This window comes from Solanum verrucosum, unplaced genomic scaffold (genome assembly GCF_900185275.1).
Source record: "Solanum verrucosum unplaced genomic scaffold, falcon-dt-bn FXZP01000306.1, whole genome shotgun sequence".
Lineage (NCBI taxonomy): Eukaryota > Viridiplantae > Streptophyta > Magnoliopsida > Solanales > Solanaceae > Solanum > Solanum verrucosum.
In genome coordinates, this window is record NW_026020398.1 from 3,134,013 (window position 1) to 3,153,658 (window position 19,646).

General features: G+C 35.7%; 3 protein-coding genes across 3 annotated transcripts; 1 reads left to right on the forward strand and 2 right to left on the reverse strand.

Moving 5' to 3' along the window:
* Positions 1-744: 744 nt before the first annotated feature.
* On the forward strand, positions 745-13,724 carry LOC125839387 (putative GTP diphosphokinase RSH1, chloroplastic). Its single transcript, XM_049518369.1, has 24 exons — positions 745-1,157; positions 1,854-2,047; positions 4,212-4,376; positions 4,849-4,914; positions 5,095-5,187; positions 5,267-5,398; positions 5,530-5,628; positions 5,703-5,780; positions 5,862-5,933; positions 6,296-6,403; positions 6,596-6,693; positions 8,519-8,579; positions 8,672-8,734; positions 9,247-9,303; positions 9,391-9,492; positions 9,917-10,075; positions 10,177-10,308; positions 10,395-10,481; positions 10,627-10,698; positions 11,092-11,178; positions 11,267-11,723; positions 12,417-12,478; positions 13,192-13,260; positions 13,334-13,724. The coding sequence occupies exons 1-24, from the start codon at positions 1,133-1,135 to the stop codon at positions 13,427-13,429; spliced, it is 2,634 nt and encodes an 877-aa protein (XP_049374326.1). The 5' UTR covers positions 745-1,132; the 3' UTR covers positions 13,430-13,724.
* Positions 13,725-14,092: 368 nt separating this feature from the next.
* On the reverse strand, positions 14,093-14,641 carry LOC125839459 (uncharacterized). The gene has a single exon (XM_049518432.1). The coding sequence runs from the start codon at positions 14,639-14,641 to the stop codon at positions 14,093-14,095; it is 549 nt and encodes a 182-aa protein (XP_049374389.1).
* A 234-nt stretch (positions 14,642-14,875) lies between these two features.
* LOC125839388 (uncharacterized) lies at positions 14,876-18,916 on the reverse strand. The gene is made up of 6 exons (XM_049518371.1): positions 18,666-18,916; positions 18,251-18,316; positions 16,461-16,535; positions 15,753-15,876; positions 15,543-15,665; positions 14,876-15,394 (listed from the first exon to the last, which is right to left on the reverse strand). The coding sequence occupies exons 1-6, from the start codon at positions 18,821-18,823 to the stop codon at positions 15,251-15,253; spliced, it is 690 nt and encodes a 229-aa protein (XP_049374328.1). The 5' UTR covers positions 18,824-18,916; the 3' UTR covers positions 14,876-15,250.
* Between the last annotated feature and the right edge of the window lie 730 nt (positions 18,917-19,646).

Here is a 19,646-nt window from a genome sequence, read left to right on the forward strand (position 1 = left end):
CCAAAAAATGAGAGGTTGTAGGAATACAACTGTAGGTGCCTGTACCAAAGTGCTTTAACAATTGTACTTTATAGCCACGTGTAGGTACTTTGAAACAAATGTCTTACAATTACTCAACTCCTACACCTTAACCAAAATTTCCTCTCAAGTCTGTCTTCTTTGGAGCAGCTTGGTTCACTCGATGAAGCATGGCCAAACGCCTACTTAGGAAAGATCAAAATAAAATATTATTTAGTAAAATAATAGCAAAATCTATCTTTAATAAGTTATCCCTTTTTAATAATCTTTATCAATTAAAAATAAATCTAGGATTCTTAAAATATATCCGCTTCATATATTTTGCTACACAAAGCCCAAAAAAAGAGACAAAAAAAAGAGAAAAAGTATAATTTACGTAAATTCGATAGTGGCAAGAGCTAATTACATTTTTTCCTATTCTTCTTTCAATTACAAAAATTCGTTAAAATTTATGAATTTTGAATACTTCTGGATACATCAGGACACATCCGGATATAAATAAGAGAGATGTACCTAAGAGAGGAGTAAGATATTAGAGATTTGATAGGGATGTACCGGAAAGGGATGTATCAGAGGGTGAAGGATGTATCAGAGAGGAGAGCTATGTATGTGAGAGAATTTTTGTTTAAATGTTATAAAATTTTAGAAATTATAATAAAATAAGATGTTTAGATCATTTTTCCAAAAAAAAATAAAATATCTTTTATCAAACTTTTTTTTTTAATCGTGTGGTCTTAGGGTGAAATCTCCGTGACTGAAATATCTCTCCCCCTCTCTCTCTAGATTATCTCCTTGCCATTTTGTTGGCTCAGTTTCTCTCTCATATTCGCTCGCTTGCTCCACCATTGGCTTATCCTCTGCTCCCTAATTTCTCTGAATTCCACAATTTTCACCTGACCGCAATCGTCGCAGCAGCAGCTCTGAATGCTAATCATCTTTTGATCCTCTTCACTCGCTGTGATTTTACCATCCCTCTCCGGCCGAATATGTGTATGTATCTGCTGCATCTTTGTATTTCCAGACGAACGAGTTTTTGTTCCGGTTGGCTTGATTTTTCTTAAGCGTCTGCTTTCAATTCTGCTTCTCTACTGTGTACCGATGCTTTTGAATAGATATGGCTTCTGCTACTTCAATGTCAGGTAATCAGTGCAATTATTAATTTCATTTCATTGTGCGAAAATGGCGTGTTAATCAATTGATACATAAACCTTAATAGCGAATTAGTCGAGTTCAGTGTATTTAGGTTTTCTAAAGTCTGTTTCATTCCACTGCTAAGTAATTTGTGTTGCAAGGGCAAATTAGAGGTTTACAGTAGCTGGAGGTTCACTAATTCTACTAATATACTTGTGGAGCTAATATGAATGATGTGTGAACATTTGTCAATCAATTGATACATACACCTTAATTGCGAAATAGTTGAGCTCATGCTATTTAAGTTATGTAAGTCTATTTCATTCCACTGCTAAATAGTTTGTGTTGCAAGGCAAATAAGAGGTTTTTAGTGGCTGGAGGTTTACTAAATCTACTTATGATTATTCGTGGAGCTAACATGAATGACGTGTGAACTGTTTATTAATTTCATTTCATTGTGCGTGAATGGCGTGTTAACCAATGGATACGTACATCTTAATTGTGAATTAGTCGAACTCAGGCTATTTAAGTTATGTGAAGTCTATTCCATCCGTTTTCATTCCACTGGTAAACAATTTGTGGTGCAAGGAAAAATTAGAGTTTTTTTTGTAACTGGAGGTTCACTAAATCTACTAAAATTGCTCGTCCGATTATTGGAGCTATCGTGAATGATGTGTAAATTTGTTAAAATTTCAATTTTGCAGTTTCTATCGAATGTGTGAATATATGTAAGTCTTGGAAAGGAGATGTGAGTGGAAGACTCGACTGTAGTGCGTTATCTTGTGCCTGGAAGGCACCAAGGGCCTTGACTGGGTTCCTTGCAAGCACAACTCATCCTACTCAGTGTTCCTCTACTCCTTTTGGGCGATATGGAAGAAGAGATCGTCTCCGCCGATGTGTAAGTTTACTCAACTCCCAACTTACACTGTTTGGAATTAATCTCATTGAGTGAAAGCAAATTTGAGTCCAAAAAGCTTTATTTTAGTTTGAGTTAATGGTCAAAAACACCTACACTTTCACTTTTTTACGAGTTCCGTACCTCAACTATCCATTGTTCTCTTTGCCTACCTAAACTATCACTACAAATCCCTTTGTATGAAAACACACCTCAACGCTTAGTTGGCCAAATATTTGTTCCCAATTGACAACATGCGCAGTAGGCCAACTCAATATCGAGGTGTGTTTTAATAAAAAGGGAGTGATAGTTGAGGTATGAAACTTGTGAAAAAAGTGATAGTTTAGGTTTGTTTTTTACCATTAAGTTTTCAGCTTCAGAGGCTTTACTGCCTTGAACTTTTAAAAAACTTGTTGGTCATTCACGTTTTGCCTGTAATAGTAACTTGTGTGTGATGAGACAGAGGATTGATTTGCTATTAATTGGTCTCTTTTCTTTTTTGCTTTGTTTATGGTTAAATTAGTAGTCTTTGCTAGAGGAGTGTGTAGGAAATTTGGTGGTAACTACTGCAAGTTTCATTCATATATAAATAAATAATCCTTGTGCAAATTTTGGTCCTTTATATTGCGTTACTTATCTGTGGAACATGTGGAGAAATCTGAGAATCCAATTCAGAACTTTAAGGCAACGTATGTAGTTGCACAAGATTTATACTGACTCACTATAATGTCTTTGATACCCACTGTGGCATGTTTCTATAGAGCTCAACAACCTTCCAAATGTAACTCAATTTTGAGTTCACATGTAGACTTGAATTGGGACTTACAGATGTAAGATGAACTTAGTAAAGGTTGAGTTTGATATTAGATGAAAGATTTTAAGCATCTAACTCGAAACCTTAAGTGAATAAGTAGAGTATCTCAAAATCTTTAAAACACCCAATGTAGAACTTCTTTTATAACTCAGTAGAACAGTTCATATTCTCATTAGAACATTCATAGATTATATCTGTATATCATTTAAAGTTTAGTTTGTTTGATTCTTTATTAATAAGTAGTTCGTTAGATTCTTGTTCTTTGTTAATATGAGGAGGCCGACTTAGAGAACTTGACCTCAGTACTTCTTGATATATGTTCAGAATTTAAGTTGAGATGAATCATGTTTTCTTTCCATTCCATCCACCTTTTAACTGACACATTATGTTCAGCAAGCTAAAAAGTTTTGTTTAATAACAATATTGCTTAAGCCAACTTGCGCGTTCCTCTAATATTTGACTAGGTACCTACTACCTCCCACCGGTAATGGTACTGTGCAACTCTACCGACCAATGCACGGAAAAATATCTCTTAGCAAGTTACCCTTATCTCAAAAAAAATAAAATAGCTCTTAGCATATTTCATCTCTTCTGTACCCTGGTCTCCAGGTTATTAGGTGAGCTCTTTCATTTATTTCTTCTTGTCAAAGCATGGACATTATTTAGACCTTAGAGTAAGCCTTTAGGAAAGATACGATTTGTATAGGGCCACGGATTGCTATCTATTAGAAGATTGATATCTGATAATTGAAGTACATATATGGATTATGCACTCATATATTTCTAGTGTGGCCTTTGTTTTTTTCTGTGTAAACCTAGCTAGGCTTGATGAATGAGGTAAAAAAAGGTAAAAAAGGTGATTCTGTATCTTAAGAATTTCTTTTGTTGGTTATTAAGTTTCAGGACCTTAACTGAGTGGAGTGTATGGCAAGAACTCATATATTGTACCCCAACCAAATTGGAATTGAGGTGTAATTGTTTCAAAGTTTCTGATATACAACATCTGCTCTTCTTCAATACTTATGCCTAACACAACCTAGTGCTAAATGTCATAGAGATTCATAAAATGACACGTTATAAAAATAGAAATGGGCATACTGTAGCAAATACATGGATAAGGCTTTGATTTTGGACCCTATCTAGTTTCCCAAAACGCTTTTCTCGAGAGCTGAATCAAGGATTCAATTAGAATGAGTTTAAGCTGGATTCACGTAGACATGTATATTTTTCTTTGAGCATACATAATATATGTATTTTTTGAGAAGTTATACATAAAGGTTTTATAGTTGATTTTCTTGAGAAGCTGTTATATCTATCACATGCTTTTGTCTTACTAGTTTTTACTTGTGGCAGAGATGTTATACTTCTGATATGGATGAACGCTACCCTGTTGAATTTCTGCGAGGAGTCCCTGGCTCAATGCTTCTACTATCTGCTTCTAGCAAATGGAAATTGTGTTGCTCTTCATCATTTTCTTCAGAGTCGTATGTAGCGATATCTCCTGAAAGTTTGTGGGAGGTTTGTGATCCTCTAGCTATAAATCATCTCTGATTCCTGGCATCATCGACAAAGCTTGGCTAAATATTTACTCTCTGTCATGATGGAAAGATCATGAGTTGTGATTAACAGTTACTTTTGTTTGAAATTAAGAAGCACTAAGATTTTCCAGTTGTGAATAAGCAAAATTTCTCTGGAAGGAACTAATGGGAAATTTCAAACTGCTAAATGTTCGGACTAGAAGTAGAAAGCCCAATCCAGTCTCAGAACGTCTAATTCACATTCTACTGTTGTTCTTTTCCCATACATAAAACTTTCATTTCTTTCAATGTTGAACCTTAAGCAGGTGCGGTCTTTAGTGTGCATTTCTTACTACATTAATTGAAGATACAGAACAACCTCTCACTTCAAAGTGCTTGAATTTTATGGTCATTGGCTAATTCAATTGTATGTTATGTCAGTATTTTGATAATGTCAGTTATCTCTTGTGCAGGATCTTAAACCTACTATTTCATATCTTTCTTGCAAGGAATTGGAATTGGTTCGTAAGGCTTTGAATGTAAGTATATTCCCATATCATCAAAATTCAACATGATTGATCTTATTCCCCGGCTTTAAATTCCTTCCTCCTTTTCTGTCTGTGCAAGATAAGCATCTGTTACCAAATACTTGGTATGCCATGATCTCCATCTAAATCACTATATTAAAAGAAACTCTTATCTACTGATCATTATTACAGCTAGCTTTTGAGGCACATGATGGTCAAAAGCGTCGTAGTGGAGAGCCCTTTATTATTCACCCAGTTGCAGTTGCACAGATCCTTGGACAGCTTGTAAGTTGTGTGGAACTATTGTACTCTCCTGGCTAGGAAGGAATAAACTGACTTTGACTTTTCTTTTTTCTATTTTGAGGAATTGGATTGGGAGTCGGTTGCTGCTGGGTTATTACATGATACTGTAGAGGACACAGATGTAGTTACTTTTGAAAGAATAGAGAAGGAATTTGGTGCAACAGTTCGCCGTATTGTTGAAGGGGAGACTAAGGTAGTTTCTCAGAAGATATAGTTACTGTAGAATCTTCTTTTCTCCATCTTTTTCTTGTGTGTGTTGATTTGTTTGTGTAGGTAACAAATTAAAACAAATTTGATTTGATGTAAATGGGATTGATGTGCTAGGTATCCAAGCTGGGAAAGATCAAGTGCAAGGATGAAAGCCATGTACAGGATGTCAAAGCTGATGACCTTAGGCAGATGTTTCTTTCCATGACAGAGGAGGTAATGCCTCTAATAACTTGCACAAATTTCGTTACTTTCTTCACAATCCGTTACTTCAAATGTTTCTGTTTCAGGTCCGTGTTATAATTGTCAAATTAGCTGATAGATTACATAACATGCGCACTCTTTCACACATGCCTCCACACAAGCAGGTATGTAGATGGTATTTTTTTCCTTTTTCTGCCTGTTTCTATCCAATCTCTAACACTCTTGCTGCTCTATGCCCCCATCAGTCTGGAATCGCAACAGAGACGCTGCAGGTTTTTGCTCCTTTGGCAAAACTTCTCGGAATATACCAAATCAAGGTTTCTCTTTAGCTTCCTCAAGAGTTTTACATGCTTTGACATGCCTAAGATATTTCCCTAACTGAAAATTCCTTTTCTTCTTCCTCCCCCCTAGTGACTGGTTGTGTGGCCTTTAGAACTGTATAACTGTTAATGTATATGGAGGATCTCATTTTCTTAATCCTTTTGCTGGATATGTTTAATGATAGTAATACTCGTAGCCTCCTTTATCCTAAATGGAATGGAACTGTGTTTCTTTTGCCTGGTGAGAGAGTTAAGGCGGGGTTAACTGTTGCTTGTTTCATTATGTACAGTTTCTTTTCTTCTAACTTATATTCTTATATCTGCTTAGTTTGATGAACGTTTGACTTCTCATCATGCAGTCAGAGCTTGAAAACTTAGCATTTATGTATACAAATGCTCAAGACTATGCCAGGGTGCAGCGTAGGATTGCAGAACTTTATAAAGAACATGAAAAGGAACTCGAAGAGGTACCTATCCCTCACCCTTCTGAAATTTGATTACTAGAAAACCTCAGTCATCCCACCATCCACACTGCGACATGCAACTTTTACTTATAAGCTGAGAAGTGAGAACATTATCTGTCATCACTGTGGTGTTTATGGCAACTCTTATGTAGTTATCAGTTACCTCCTCCTAATTGCATGGGTTTTTTTCCCTAGGCAAAAAGAATATTGATGAAGAAAATAGAGGAAGACCAATTCCTAGAACTTGTGACTGTGAAGACGGAAATTCAATCAATATGCAAGGAACCTTACAGGTGCTCATATGCCTATTTCCTGCTACTAATTTCATATTTAGTTTGTTGTTTATTTCCGTCTCAGGCATTCTTGCAGTTCTCTTTCTCTTTCTAGATTCTCTTTATTTGGTGTAGTACTTTTTTACTGGTGGGTTCTCCCAGCCTCAAAGGAAAGAGTGAAATTCTACCATCTGTCTGATAAAAAAAAGTTGCTCTATCATCGGGTTTACTGTTAGCTGATAAATTGCTGATTAATGACAACCACTGGATCAGCATGTTGCTCTTCTGCCCTGAAGAGTGGTCCCTCTTTCTTTTTAATTTTGCAATTCCTCATAATGGTTGTGCATTTTTGGAGTGGAAAGAGGAGAGAAAGTTATACGGTTAGCACTCCTGTTAAGATCTAGGGAATATCCAGTACTGGACCCACAAGTCATTTTCTCCAATTTCTTTCCAAATCTAATGAAGCAAAGTATGGCATTTTTTTGCAATATTTTTTAGACCATAGTGATCTTTTTGCATAGATCTGTTCCAGCTCATTCCAAACTCAGGCATGACCTGGGTGCTAGTGTGCATTTTCCATAGCAAACCTATTGAAGAAGTTTCCGGTTCTTCCGGTCTTATTTTTTTTTTTTCATGCTAGAAATATGTCCCTGTTAGTAACATTCCTATAGGTTAGTACTTTGTTGTTGGTGAAGAATACATAATTGTCCTCTTAACTTGAAAGCAATTTTCACTTAGACACCTCAAGGCTTGTACCTATTGAGCAACCGAACTCAAGTTGTGCCTATTAAACCACTCGTTACTAGCTACTAACAAAAACAGTGTGTGAACTGCTGCACGCACATTGACTTGGCTACACTAAGAAAGCAAATTGAGAAGAAGGATTTTGAAGCAATAAAGGGGGAAAAAAATTACGCTTCCTTCTCAAATGCATTTTCCAGGAACTCCCCCGCTGCCCACCGTGGTCGCTGGCAGTGATGGTTCTCTAAGACTGACTTCTTTAGCTCCTTTTGAAAACCATTTTCTTTATTCCAGAGTGATTGAGATGAGCTCGACAAACCAATGAATTAAGAGGTCTTAAACAGTTGAGTCCATCAGTTATTGAGGTGTAAAAAAAGCAAACTCTTGGAGTCAGAAAGTAGAGCCACAAGACAATGGAGAGAGAAGGGCCAACAGATGCCCCCACTTACTATGGATCAATGACCCCCTCCCAACAGCCCTCTGTCATCTGTCGTGGACCCCATTTTTTTATGGTGTCTTATTCAAATTTGAGAAAGCCTATATGGAAAACTCGAGCTTTCATTCAAATATGAGAAACTAAAGCATATATGGGAAATTCAAGAACTCTCATTATAAGCAATAACCTTGGCCATTTATTCACAGCCATGAATCTTCTAGACTAAACTGGATAATTACGAGAAAAGGTTCAGGAAAAAAATAAAGAAAGAAAAAGCAAAGGCTAGAGCTTTTGGTGTAGAAAAGCAGACTTTCATGTGACCTAAGAAGAATCTCTTTTGGATGTAGTGGTGGAGTTGGTGACTGGGAGAGAGCCTACTGCCTAGGGTGGATATGGTGGTGAAGGTGGTGGTGACCGGTGAGGACTAGGGAGAGAGAAGGCAAAAGAGATTATGCTGTTCATGCACTCTGTTGTAGTGAAATTTAAGCTCTATTTCATGTCAGTGAGTTGTCTAATAGATACAATTTAGTTTGAATTAAGGTAGGTACAAGCCCCAGTTGAGGTGTCTAAGTGAAAATTGCTTGCAAGTTTAGAGAGCCTTCTATGTGTTCTGCCTTATTGTTGTAATGGTGAATATTGCCTCATCAGCTTTGTTGATTTTATCTGCAGCATCTACAAAGCAGTACTCAAGTCTAAGAGTTCAATAAACGAAGTAAACCAAATTGCACAGGTCTTCTGTTGTGATAAACTTGATAAATTTGATACATAATGTTCCTTTATGTCTACTGTTATGTATTAACTTTTGTATATTTGGATTGCCAGCTTCGAATTATTATAAAACCAAAGCCTTGTGTCGGAGTTAGGCCCCTTTGCAATGCACAGCAGGTAATGTGTTATGACAATGCAGATACAGCTTTCTTTGAAGTTTAATACTTTGTTTGGTTTCACGGAACTTCTAAGGTTGTCTTTATTTTTTATTGGTAAAACTTCTAAGGTTGTTTATGATGTATATTATTCAAAGTTCTAGTGGGTTTCAATTTCCAAACCTTTGACCAGAACTTCGGGAAGTGTACAACTTGCTACAACTTGTATTTCCTAACATTAAAGAGAAAAAAAGGGGTTGGGGGTGGGGGTGATGGTGGTATACTATTTTGTTCGTGGAAATAGAGTTCATTAGATATCACTTTGTGATCAATGCATTTTGGTTTGAAATAAGATCACTTAATAATGTATTGTAAATCATATACAAATCGTACCTAAGTTTTATTACTTTGGAAATTGAGCAGAAAGAATTGCTAATATAAATTATTTAATCAATACCGAAATTTGCACCTCTTTATGTATACTGTATACTGTATACTGTATAGAGGTATCTCTGACATGTTTTTCCTTTACAGATATGCTATCATCTGCTTGGACTAGTACATGGAATCTGGACACCTATCCCTCGTGCTGTAAGTATTGGATAATGTATCTGCATCTGTTTCCTCTGTCATATGCTAATGGACTTTTGTCGCTCTATCTGTAACATTTTGCAACAGATGAAAGACTACATTGCCACCCCTAAGCCTAATGGCTATCAAAGTCTTCATACAACAGTGATTCCATTTCTTTATGAGAGCATGTTTCGTTTGGAGGTTCAGGTATACTTATGGCACCCCCAAAACTAAGGAATAATAAATATATCAGTTACTCCCTCTATTCCAATATGTATGTCCCACCTATTTTGAAATGTACCAAAATGTTTAACACCATTCTATCTTCTAGAAAATTTCAATTTCAAGAATTCAAATACATTGCACTCTTCAAATTTGAACTCCCCTTTGATGTTTCCCAATCAAACTAACATTTCAGCCATTATTTAAAAATATTTTGTTTCAGTATGTGTGGGAATATATATATACTCCTGAAATGTTTTTTTATAAAGTAAAAATAATCCCGTTGAAGTGTCTTTGGCATTTTACTTTCTGATGTTATGAATTTGCCTCTGGTTTATTGACAAGTCAGCACTTATTTGTTTCTGATTATCGTCGAGCAACTTGATTATACGTGCGTAATGTTTGGCAGATAAGAACTGAAGAGATGGACCTCATAGCTGAAAGAGGCATTGCTGCACATTACAGTGGGAAAGGTTTTGTAAATGGTTTAGTTGGGCATGTTATAACCAATGATAAAAGTTCTGGAGGAAAAATAGTCTGCCTTAACAATGCCAATATTGCTCTCAGGGTATAAGTATATTGCTTTTGCTTAACTGTCTAGTGCCTTAATATCTGTGTGGGCTTCATCTGTAACTATTATTATGGGGTAAAATTCCTTCTCTGATGTAGATTGGCTGGCTGAATGCAATTAGGGAGTGGCAAGAAGAGTTCGTTGGAAACATGAGCTCTAGGGAATTTGTGGACACTGTTACCAGAGATCTGTTGGGCAGTCGTGTCTTTGTCTTTACACCCGGAGGAGAGGTGACTTCTGTGTGATTTTTCTACTCAATTTGTTCCCTTTTTGAGTCCTGTAACATCATCGCTATACCACTTTGCTATATTTGCAGATAAAACATCTCCCAAAGGGGGCTACTGTCATTGATTACGCGTATATGATACACACTGAAATTGGCAATAAAATGGTGGCTGCTAAGGTCTCAATCTTGTTACTATAGGTGTTTTTCACAGTATCAGCTTGATACTGTTTTCAATAATATCTCACCTTATAAAAAAATCCCGTTCTATAGGTTTTTAATGCTTCATGAATCTGGATGTGACTGCAGCATCTTCTGTTTGCAGGTGAATGGTAATCTTGTCAAACCAATGCATGTACTTGCAAACGCAGAAGTTGTAGAGATTATCACTTACAATGTTAGTTGCTATGAATTCCGATCCTTCTTTTGCCTATGTTCTCTATCTTTTATTCTTTTTTCTCTTCCTTTTGTGGTCAGCCTGGGGCTTGCTAAATTTTTCATGTTCGGTTGGTCAAATATTTTGTAAAACATTTTCTTTATGAAAACAAGCTCCTTAAAAATGAGGAAAATGACTTCCATGATGGAAGTAGGGAAAACAAGTTGCACCTAGTGACATTCCAAAAAAATGTAGATTGCCGTCATTAGTTTCTTTCTGTAAGCTCTGATAAGTTTTACTCGATGCATTCGAGTAATTACTTCACCATGCTGGTAATTTACAAGCATCTGGAACATTACCAATTTTTTTTAAAAAAAGTAATTTACAAGCATCTGGTTATTTTCCTTTCTTCAGGGTCTCTCCAGCAAGTCTGCTTTCGAGAGACATAAACAGTGGCTTCAACATGCAAAAACTCGTTGCGCCCGGCACAAGATTATGAAAGTAGGTATCTCTGCTGAGTTAGAATGGAAATTTATCATGTACTGCTACTACTACAAATTAACTGATGTGGAGCTCATCTTTTCTTTAGTTTTTGAGAGAGCAAGCTGCACTATCAGCATCTGAAATAACTGTGGATTCAGTTAAGGAATTTGCTGCTGAGTCTGAAGGGGACAGCACAGTGGAAGAATTAGCAGATTACTCAAAGGGAACCAAACATTCATGGGAGAAAATCCTCAAGAATGTTATGGAGGTATCATCTGCAAGGATAAATAGTGAAGATATTTTCCAACTCCGTAGTGGTAGTATTCAAATTCCCAAGGTAAATGGGAAACATAATAAGTGCATGCAGCATACGAGTTTGAAGGCCACAGGGGAGACATTGTCACAAGGAAATGGTGTTGGTGAAATGATACTTGCTAACATACCAAGGTACAGGGATGTTCTGCCCGGATTGGACGGCTGGCTGGCTAGCAAAGTTGCAACTTGGCAGAACCTGGAAGGGCACTCTGTCCAGTGGTTTTGTGTTGTCAGCATAGATCGAAAAGGTAATGTTTGGTCCAGAGGCTAATTATTGCAAATGAGCATCAAACTGGATAAGGCATCACTGCTCATTTATATTAGATGCATTTGCGAACTTTGCAATGTATTGGTGGTTCTAAATTCCTTTGAAAAATCATTACCACTAGCAGTGCTAGTATTTGTTTTTTCCTTTGCTTTAGGCATTTGGTAACCGAAACCTACTGCTAGGCCTGAAGTGCTCCCAACCAACAGGTTCTAACATTCCTAGGGATCTAATCCAAGACTTTAGTTAAGGGTGGAAAAATCTTAGCCACTACATTTAGTTTAGTTGTGAGAGAGAGGCTTGTCAGAATTACGTATTTAAAAGTTTGACTACCTTGAGGATCAAATTTTCAAGTTCAAAAGAATGACATCAAACTTTTGAATAACCAGAGAAGTGTGTGAGAGTATGTCGGGATGGGGGCGGGGGGGATTCCATCGATGTAGAAGATCTAACTTTTGTTCTTTTTTGTAATTTTTGTATAGTTCCAACTACATGTATTCCAGTTTATTAACCTTATCTTTATCAAAAAAGTTTATTAACCTTATGTTCATTTACATATGAACATTATCTATGACCTGGTATTTGTTGACTAATAGAAATTTTAATGTGTATCCAACATTTTTCATGGTTTATTACTTGTCATGGCTGACATCTCAAACCACTATAAATCATTTAGGCATGATGGCGGATATTACTTCAGCATTGGCAGCTGTAGGCGTCACCATATGTTCTTGTGCGGTGAGTTGGAACATTTATCATATCATTTTTCATCTAGGCTTAAACTCCTGAGCTATACATATTGATAATCAACATTTTAATATGGTCTGGGTCGACTGTGAAGCTGTCTGCAGTTGATGTCTGAACCTAGCTTGCATTTGTGAAAAAATTCAATATTTGTTTTATATTTAATAGCTGAACCTTGATTCAGCAGGAACTAGACACCTTTATTAGCTAGCTACATTAGGCAGTTTGTGTCAAAGTACAAGACACTGATAGCTCTTTAATCATTACTACTTCAGCAATAGCCAGCAGGAGCTAACAATGAGAACTGTGTTGAAAGAGGACTTTACAAGTTCTAGTTAGTCAATTTGATCTAGTACCTGCGTCTTGGTGCAGTGGGAGAGCATACATAGCTTCTTTTTTTCTTGATATGCTGATAGCGAAGTAAGAAGAAGATGAATGTCATACCTGGCGTGATTGAAACCATCGTGGGAGGGAAAGAAATGGGCAGGATAATAAAGGAAATTTGTGCTGAACTATTACTAGGAGAGGACTAAAACAATTCTATCTATTAAATTCCGTTCTTCTTTTGAGATATTACCTTTTGAATATTCATTCTGAAAAATGTACAAAGCTTTAAGCAATTAAATAGTCATATTCTCCTCCTGTTTCAATTATTTTAAAATTCTCAATTGTGAGGTGACTGGATTGTTACTTCAATAAAACTGCAGGCTGAGACGGATAGAGAAAAGGGGATTGGTGTCACGCTATTTCATATTGAAGCCGACCTAGAGAGCTTGGTATGTCTTCTGAACATGCTTCAGTAATCTCTCTCTTTATATGTGCTACTTTATGAATTCTCGGCTCCCGCAGGTTGGTGCAAGTTTGAAGATTGACATGATCCTAGGTGTTTTGGGATGGTCCACGGGCTGCAGTTGGTCAGAGAACAAACAGTTTCTAGAGTGCTAATTTAGTGGCCTAGCCTGGTGAAGAGTACTTGCCCAGCTGTTGAAAGCATGGGGAAAGAAAGTTTTGTTCAGTGAAACCTGACTTCTTTTCTTTTTCTAGTTGTCAATTTTTTTTCTCCTCACCTTCTTGACAAGTATAGAAAGCAAACAACATTAGGTTATATGGTGTCGGGCGACTGTATATAAAGGAAGAGTAGCAACCAGTTATACTTGTAAAGGAATTTTCAATTATACCAACTCCAACAAAATTATGTTAGACATTTATACAAAATAAATATATTAAATATCTTCCATCTTATCCTTTTTTCACATCTATTTCTAATGTGGTATAGGTTTGACACAATGTCATCGTTCGCCTTTGCCTTCTGCGCTCCACCACCAACCCGAACTCCCAACAGAAAATGTAAGAGTGCACACATTGCAGTTGGCTTTGCATCAATTGTCACAATGAAACTGTGAGCACAGTATACAAATTGGATCTATTTTTGCCTTGAAATAACAACCAGTATACAAATTGGCAGCGATTGGTCTACATCGAAGCAGGTGTACGTACACCATTCCTTTTCAGCTCAAACTGTACATATATAAATTATTTAGTTATGTTTAGTCTGGCACACTATATTAGTGAGTGCAATATTATTTCACACTCACTGCCTTCACTGATTTAAAATCTTGAACCACCTATAACGGGAGGAAGAATGCCTTTAAGCACAAAGTACCAGATTAGCACTAGTAGTGCTCCCAAAAGCACTCTCCTTCTCCTGGTGATTGCAGCTATATCATCCAGGTACATGAACTTCGTTCGGTAGCTATCAATGCCATCATAGTTCTGTTGGGCGTTGATGGCGACATCATTCTGCGTGCTTTTCAAATTGCAGTTTTCTACCCTAAATAGTTCTTCTATTCCTTCTTCCTCTTCTTTCACATTATTCTCTTTATGTTCCAACAGAAGTTCAGCTGGCCAAATTTTGTCACTGTTGGATTGCTCATAGGAGTGTCTTGCTCCTTCCAAGATGTCATCTTCAACTTCCTGTGCAACATCTTCTTTGTCTATGTCGTCTTCATAGTCATCATCTTCTTCTTCATTAACAAAAACAATCTCTTCATCATCATTTTCCTTCAAAACATTTCCTTGACAATCGGGTTCAAAGCTTTGTTTCTCAACCAACTGCTCTGTTACTAGGCTCTGCTCTTCACTAGCTGCAGGATCCATCGCATCTGTTTCTTTTATCTCTTGAAATCACTTCAGAGGCATTTCTCATATAATATTGGCCTTTACTTATTTATCAAAGGCCGTCGATGTGCAACCAACAATGCAAAAACATCTGAACCCTCCATATTGAGGAATTTTCATACTTGCGACCATGCAAGTATGCAATCAAAGGCGCTGATAATCAAAATATTCTCTATGCACAATGCTGCTATATGTATTAAAGCTCACAACTCATTATAGCTACAACACGTAATTTGTTTTATTTATTTCATGACACGACATGAAATCATGCATCTACAAGTATATTCATACTGAATTAATTGCATGACTAGTTCAGAGTTCTGAGCATAGCATCTCACAAAGAGAAATGGTGATAACTGAGATAGAAGGCCATCACAACTTTAGGTATCCTATGTTCAAAATTCTACAAAACTTGATGAATGGCACACTGGCAAATTGCAGTCAGATCTTCTTGCTGCCGGAACATAAAATTGGTCTCCAGCAATCAAAGCCATTACATTTGCGGAAAGAAGTGGATTTTTCAGATCAGGATATAATCAAAACTATTTCCGTATCCTACCAAGCCTGAAGTTTGACCAGAAACTAACATCAGCTGATGATCATCTTGTTCAGGAATTCAGCTTGCTCAGGAAAGTATTCCAACAGTTCATCTTTTGTAACCCAGACAAAATCATCACACTTTCTAATATCAAATTTGTTGACTGCAATGACTTGGGATTTGAAGAAGAAGCGCTGTCATAATAAATATAGAATTTATACATTAGAAGCACATAAGCTTTGTAGAAGCTATCAGGCGATTTCCCTCCCTCACTGCCTGTGGGATGAAAGAATTTCTTACTGTCCTTTTCTATAATACTTCAATAATTAAAATCGTGCATACCTTGATTGACGGAATTTTCTTGTCTTCAGTGGGTTGTATGACCATATGACCCATAGGGGCGTTTCCAACAAAATATGTATGTGAAAGATCTCCAATAAAAGATTCTAGGGCAGACTCAGCACACTGCAAATAGTTGCAACTTATATTTCATTTTTTCAACCCAAATTACTGAAAATCCTCAAAGAAATGGACTGAATAAGAACTATTTACCTTGCGCAAGTTCTCTTCAGACTCATAAACTTTTTCAGGGAAATGCCAGACAGGCTTTCCACTACCATGTGTGGTACCATGGACTAGAAGATAGAGTCTCCTGTCTAGTGCTCGCTGTAATGACCTTATGCATATCAACAAAATCTCATAATCAGTAACATGAAATACTAGCCAGCAGAAGGAAACAAATGCTTTGAATATCTGTTGACATATTATTCATGTCCAGGAAAATGCAAAGGTTTTGTATAGCCATATTGGAGCCTAAAACTGATTAAATCTAAAAAGAAAGTGAACCGGGGGTTAGTACCTTTTAGCAAATTTTGACAAAGTGATGAGTTGAAGAGCAGATGCAAGCTTTATTTTGTGGGGTAGATAGTGACGAAGGCATTTAAAAGGAAAGGAAAAAAGCAACAATAGCTCTCCATTCTCAATTTTAAATACTTACATAATGCTCAATTAGACAAATCTCATGTAACTAACACATCAATTACATCGAGACAATATTAAGGCATTTCAACATTAAAAATTTAGTTATGGTAAACAATTTTTTTGATGATTTAGAAGTCAATAATTACCCATTGTCAGGAAATATGAGTCTGCTGAATTTAGGTAAAGCAACTCTTGAAAGAAAAAGATCTTATAGTGCAATGTCCATATTCAGATTCTTGTATAATATTTGACAAAAGTTAGAAGTCCAAGCTTTGGTACCTTTGATCATTAGTCTTATCTGCTTCTGAGATTCGCGGAGCTGGTTTATAATCAATTTGATAATCACCTTTTCCCCTGCATGTAAAATATAGATGTAACCGTGCCAGTTGACCATGTGGCATTTGACACTAGACAGAACAGTATGTGCTAGCATGTTCAAGAAGAACCATGTACATAATTAATGGCTAATAAGGAAGAATGCATGAAAGAAAAGGCAATAATACTACACAAGCCAAGGAGTAAAAATCAGTTGGGTCATACTGCTAAAAGAGGGGAGAGTGTTTACTCTCCAACATGTGTACTGTTGCATGAAGAGATCTCAATTTCTTGAAGCGCGATCTATATAGATACAAATGAAATTAGGCCATTTTTACCACCATGTACTTTTTCTGAAAAGAAAGTAAAGTTTTTAAATTGTAAATGTCCAGCGCTAAAATAGTAATGCTCATTGCTCAGTACAAAAGGGTATTCTCCAAGTTACAGAAACTGTTCAATTTCGCATGGGACCAAGTTACTATTATTTCTTTTTTTCGCTTTTTGTGTTAAGCTTATCAATTTTTTTCAATAAATGATTGGCTACAAAGGGAATTTTTTAAGTGAACCAGATGGTGTATAATAGTAGATTAATGAAATTCATGCATATGTTTAGGAGGGGTGAACCAGAAAATAATAATAGGTATAGCAATCTTTATTATGTTCCCAAGCTTCTCATGTTTTGATGTGCTACGTTTTCCATGAAAATAATCATCACAGATTTGAAGGAAGAGAGAACCACAACTGCACCTTGGAGTACACTATGTCATTTACTCCTTTTCTGGAGTCAACAGGAGCTTAACGTATTTGTGAAAAAATGCATTTTTTTAAAGTTTAATCATAGAGTTGTTGCACAAAGGGATTCCCAAAAGTTCTCAAACAAAAAAATAGTAAAAGGGCTAAAACGCCAACAATATATTCTTAACTTTTGTCAGTAATGGAAGGGACAATTATTCATGTCTTCCTGCAGTAAAATATATTCTGCAATCTATGGGGCTGATAGGTTTAGAATGCTTGAAAGCAGTTGTATGGATTAACGGTGGAGAAGTCCAAACTGGAAGAAAGGCATGATTGTTGAAGATGAATCAGAAACTGAGAAGATAAGTTTCTGCAGTAAATTTAGACTTCAGAAAGCTAGATAGTCAACAGTAAAATATTGGTAAAATAAAGAAAACCTTGAAATCTCTCCATGGCCAATTGTCCCATTAGTTTTTGTGAGCCATAATGAATGTGTTTTATTTAGTATTTTTGACAGGTTCCATGCCTGTTGCAATGATCTCTTTTTCCTTAACTGTATAGTGTAGTTTAAAAAGAAAACTTGACAAAGAAATCCTTCCTTTTAACTGTTAATTGTAGTTTAAAAAGAGAACTTGACCTAGAAAGAATATTTTCCCAGATTTTCAAATTCAGGATTTCTGAAAACTAGCAAAATACCTCTAGTGCTCGATTCCAGAACTTAAACAATCTACAGAAAACAAAAGCAACACTAAATTACAACCGTAAACAATGAGTTACTAATATTTTTCTTGCAAAATTTATCACCCATCCAAATTTTGAACTTAAAAGTTTATTTCTTTGTAATTGTCTTTGTCGTGGACGACACAGCAATTTCACTGGTCTATTATGTTTAACTTGTTTCATCCTATGCACACTCTTAATACCATTCATCAGTTAATATTCATAAATGTAGATCTATAGTTCACAAGCAAAGGTATTAAATGGGGAGGTGTAGTTCAAGCAATGCAACAGAAATGTACCTGGTATCAGACTTCTTCAGAAAACTTTCTGGATACTCTCGCCGATACTGCTGCCTCCAACGAAACCTATTAAAGCAGTTATAAATAACATTACTGTGATCAACTAAACACAATTAGGTTAAATTATTATCTACATTCACCAACTCTTTTTTCAGGAGCCTTTGCTCTTTTTTATCCTTCTCATTTTCTCCTTTTGCTGACATCTTAGTACCAACAAATCTATAACCTCATTATTCTCAACTTTATAATACAAATTATCTCCTAGCATTAGAAAGCACAGCAAAAATAACTTATTGCTCTAAAAATAAATCATTGTTATCCAATTACAGTGAGAACATAGAACATTTCGAGTTCCTACAACAATTGTATAGAAAAAATGAGGAAAAAAATAGGCAGTGAGGAACGAAAAACTTACGAAAATTCTTGAAAAGCATATACAGTAGGATCAATTTTGGGAACTACAACTGGTAATCTCTCGAAGAGCACTGAAGCAACAATTTTATCATTGCTTGATGAAGAAAACCATCGTTTAGATATCACAGATCGACCGGCAGACGAACAGCACCTCTGCATTTTCACAAACCCTAAAAACCCAAATCACAATTTCTCAGTGAATGTGTAGCTCGGTAAAAGTGAAACGTGGTGTTCCACTTATTAAATTATAATTTGGTTCGATTTTAGAGGGCGATTGAATTGATTTAAAAGTTGGGCAAATTTATTTTTAAGTTATTTTTTGACTTGTCGAAATATTTGACAAATGTAAAAATAACTAAAAAAAATAAGTCAAAAATGACTACAAATAAGTTGAGAAGTGATTGACAATGTTAAAAATAACTTAAAATAAATTTAAAATAAGTTAAAAACCAAAAATAGGTTTTCCTCCTATTTTTTATTTTTTGACTTAAAAATTATTTAAGTTAAACTTTTATTTTTTATTTAAAAGCTATTTTTTTCAAGCTAATCTAAACGGACTCTTAGTTCGTTTTTAATTCAATTCTTCAATATTTATTTGAATAGGGCACTATTATGGATCAATCGGCCCAAGTGTTTATAAATTAAAATGAGTCATAAGTTGGCCATCTTAATTTATGATTTTTCACTTTGTAACATTTTTAGTTTGATCAAATATATTATTATTTTATCCTCAATATATTTTAAATTCTCAAAATATTTTTCCCAAAATTAAAGAACTACCTTCATGTTTAGTTATGTAATTATACACAAACAATAATGCAAAACATGACAGTAGCTAAGTATTATCTCATATAAAAGACATCATTTGAAACTCAAAAAGGAAAATATAGCGAAAGGCCAAACTTATTATAATTTAAAATTCTAATGCGATTTTGATGGAAATAAAATGAAATTTTAGCTTGCTTGGGGCAGATTTCCGCAA

Coding starts and splice junctions, on each gene's coding strand:
- LOC125839387 (XM_049518369.1), top strand. CDS start 1,133: ATGGCTTCTGCTACTTCAATGTCAG. Junction 5,781..5,861: donor ACATGCCTCCACACAAGCAG/GTATGTAGATGG, acceptor TGCCCCCATCAG/TCTGGAATCGCAACAGAGAC. Junction 8,735..9,246: donor CCCTTTGCAATGCACAGCAG/GTAATGTGTTAT, acceptor TTTCCTTTACAG/ATATGCTATCATCTGCTTGG.
- LOC125839459 (XM_049518432.1), bottom strand. CDS start 14,641: ATGGATCCTGCAGCTAGTGAAGAGCAGAGCCTAGTAACAGAGCAGTTG.
- LOC125839388 (XM_049518371.1), bottom strand. CDS start 18,823: ATGCAGAGGTGCTGTTCGTCTGCCGGTCGATCTGTGATATCTAAACGA. Junction 18,317..18,665: donor TATGCTTTTCAAGAATTTTC/GTAAGTTTTTCG, acceptor CTGCTTTAATAG/GTTTCGTTGGAGGCAGCAGT. Junction 15,395..15,542: donor AGAAAATTCCGTCAATCAAG/GTATGCACGATT, acceptor TTATTATGACAG/CGCTTCTTCTTCAAATCCCA.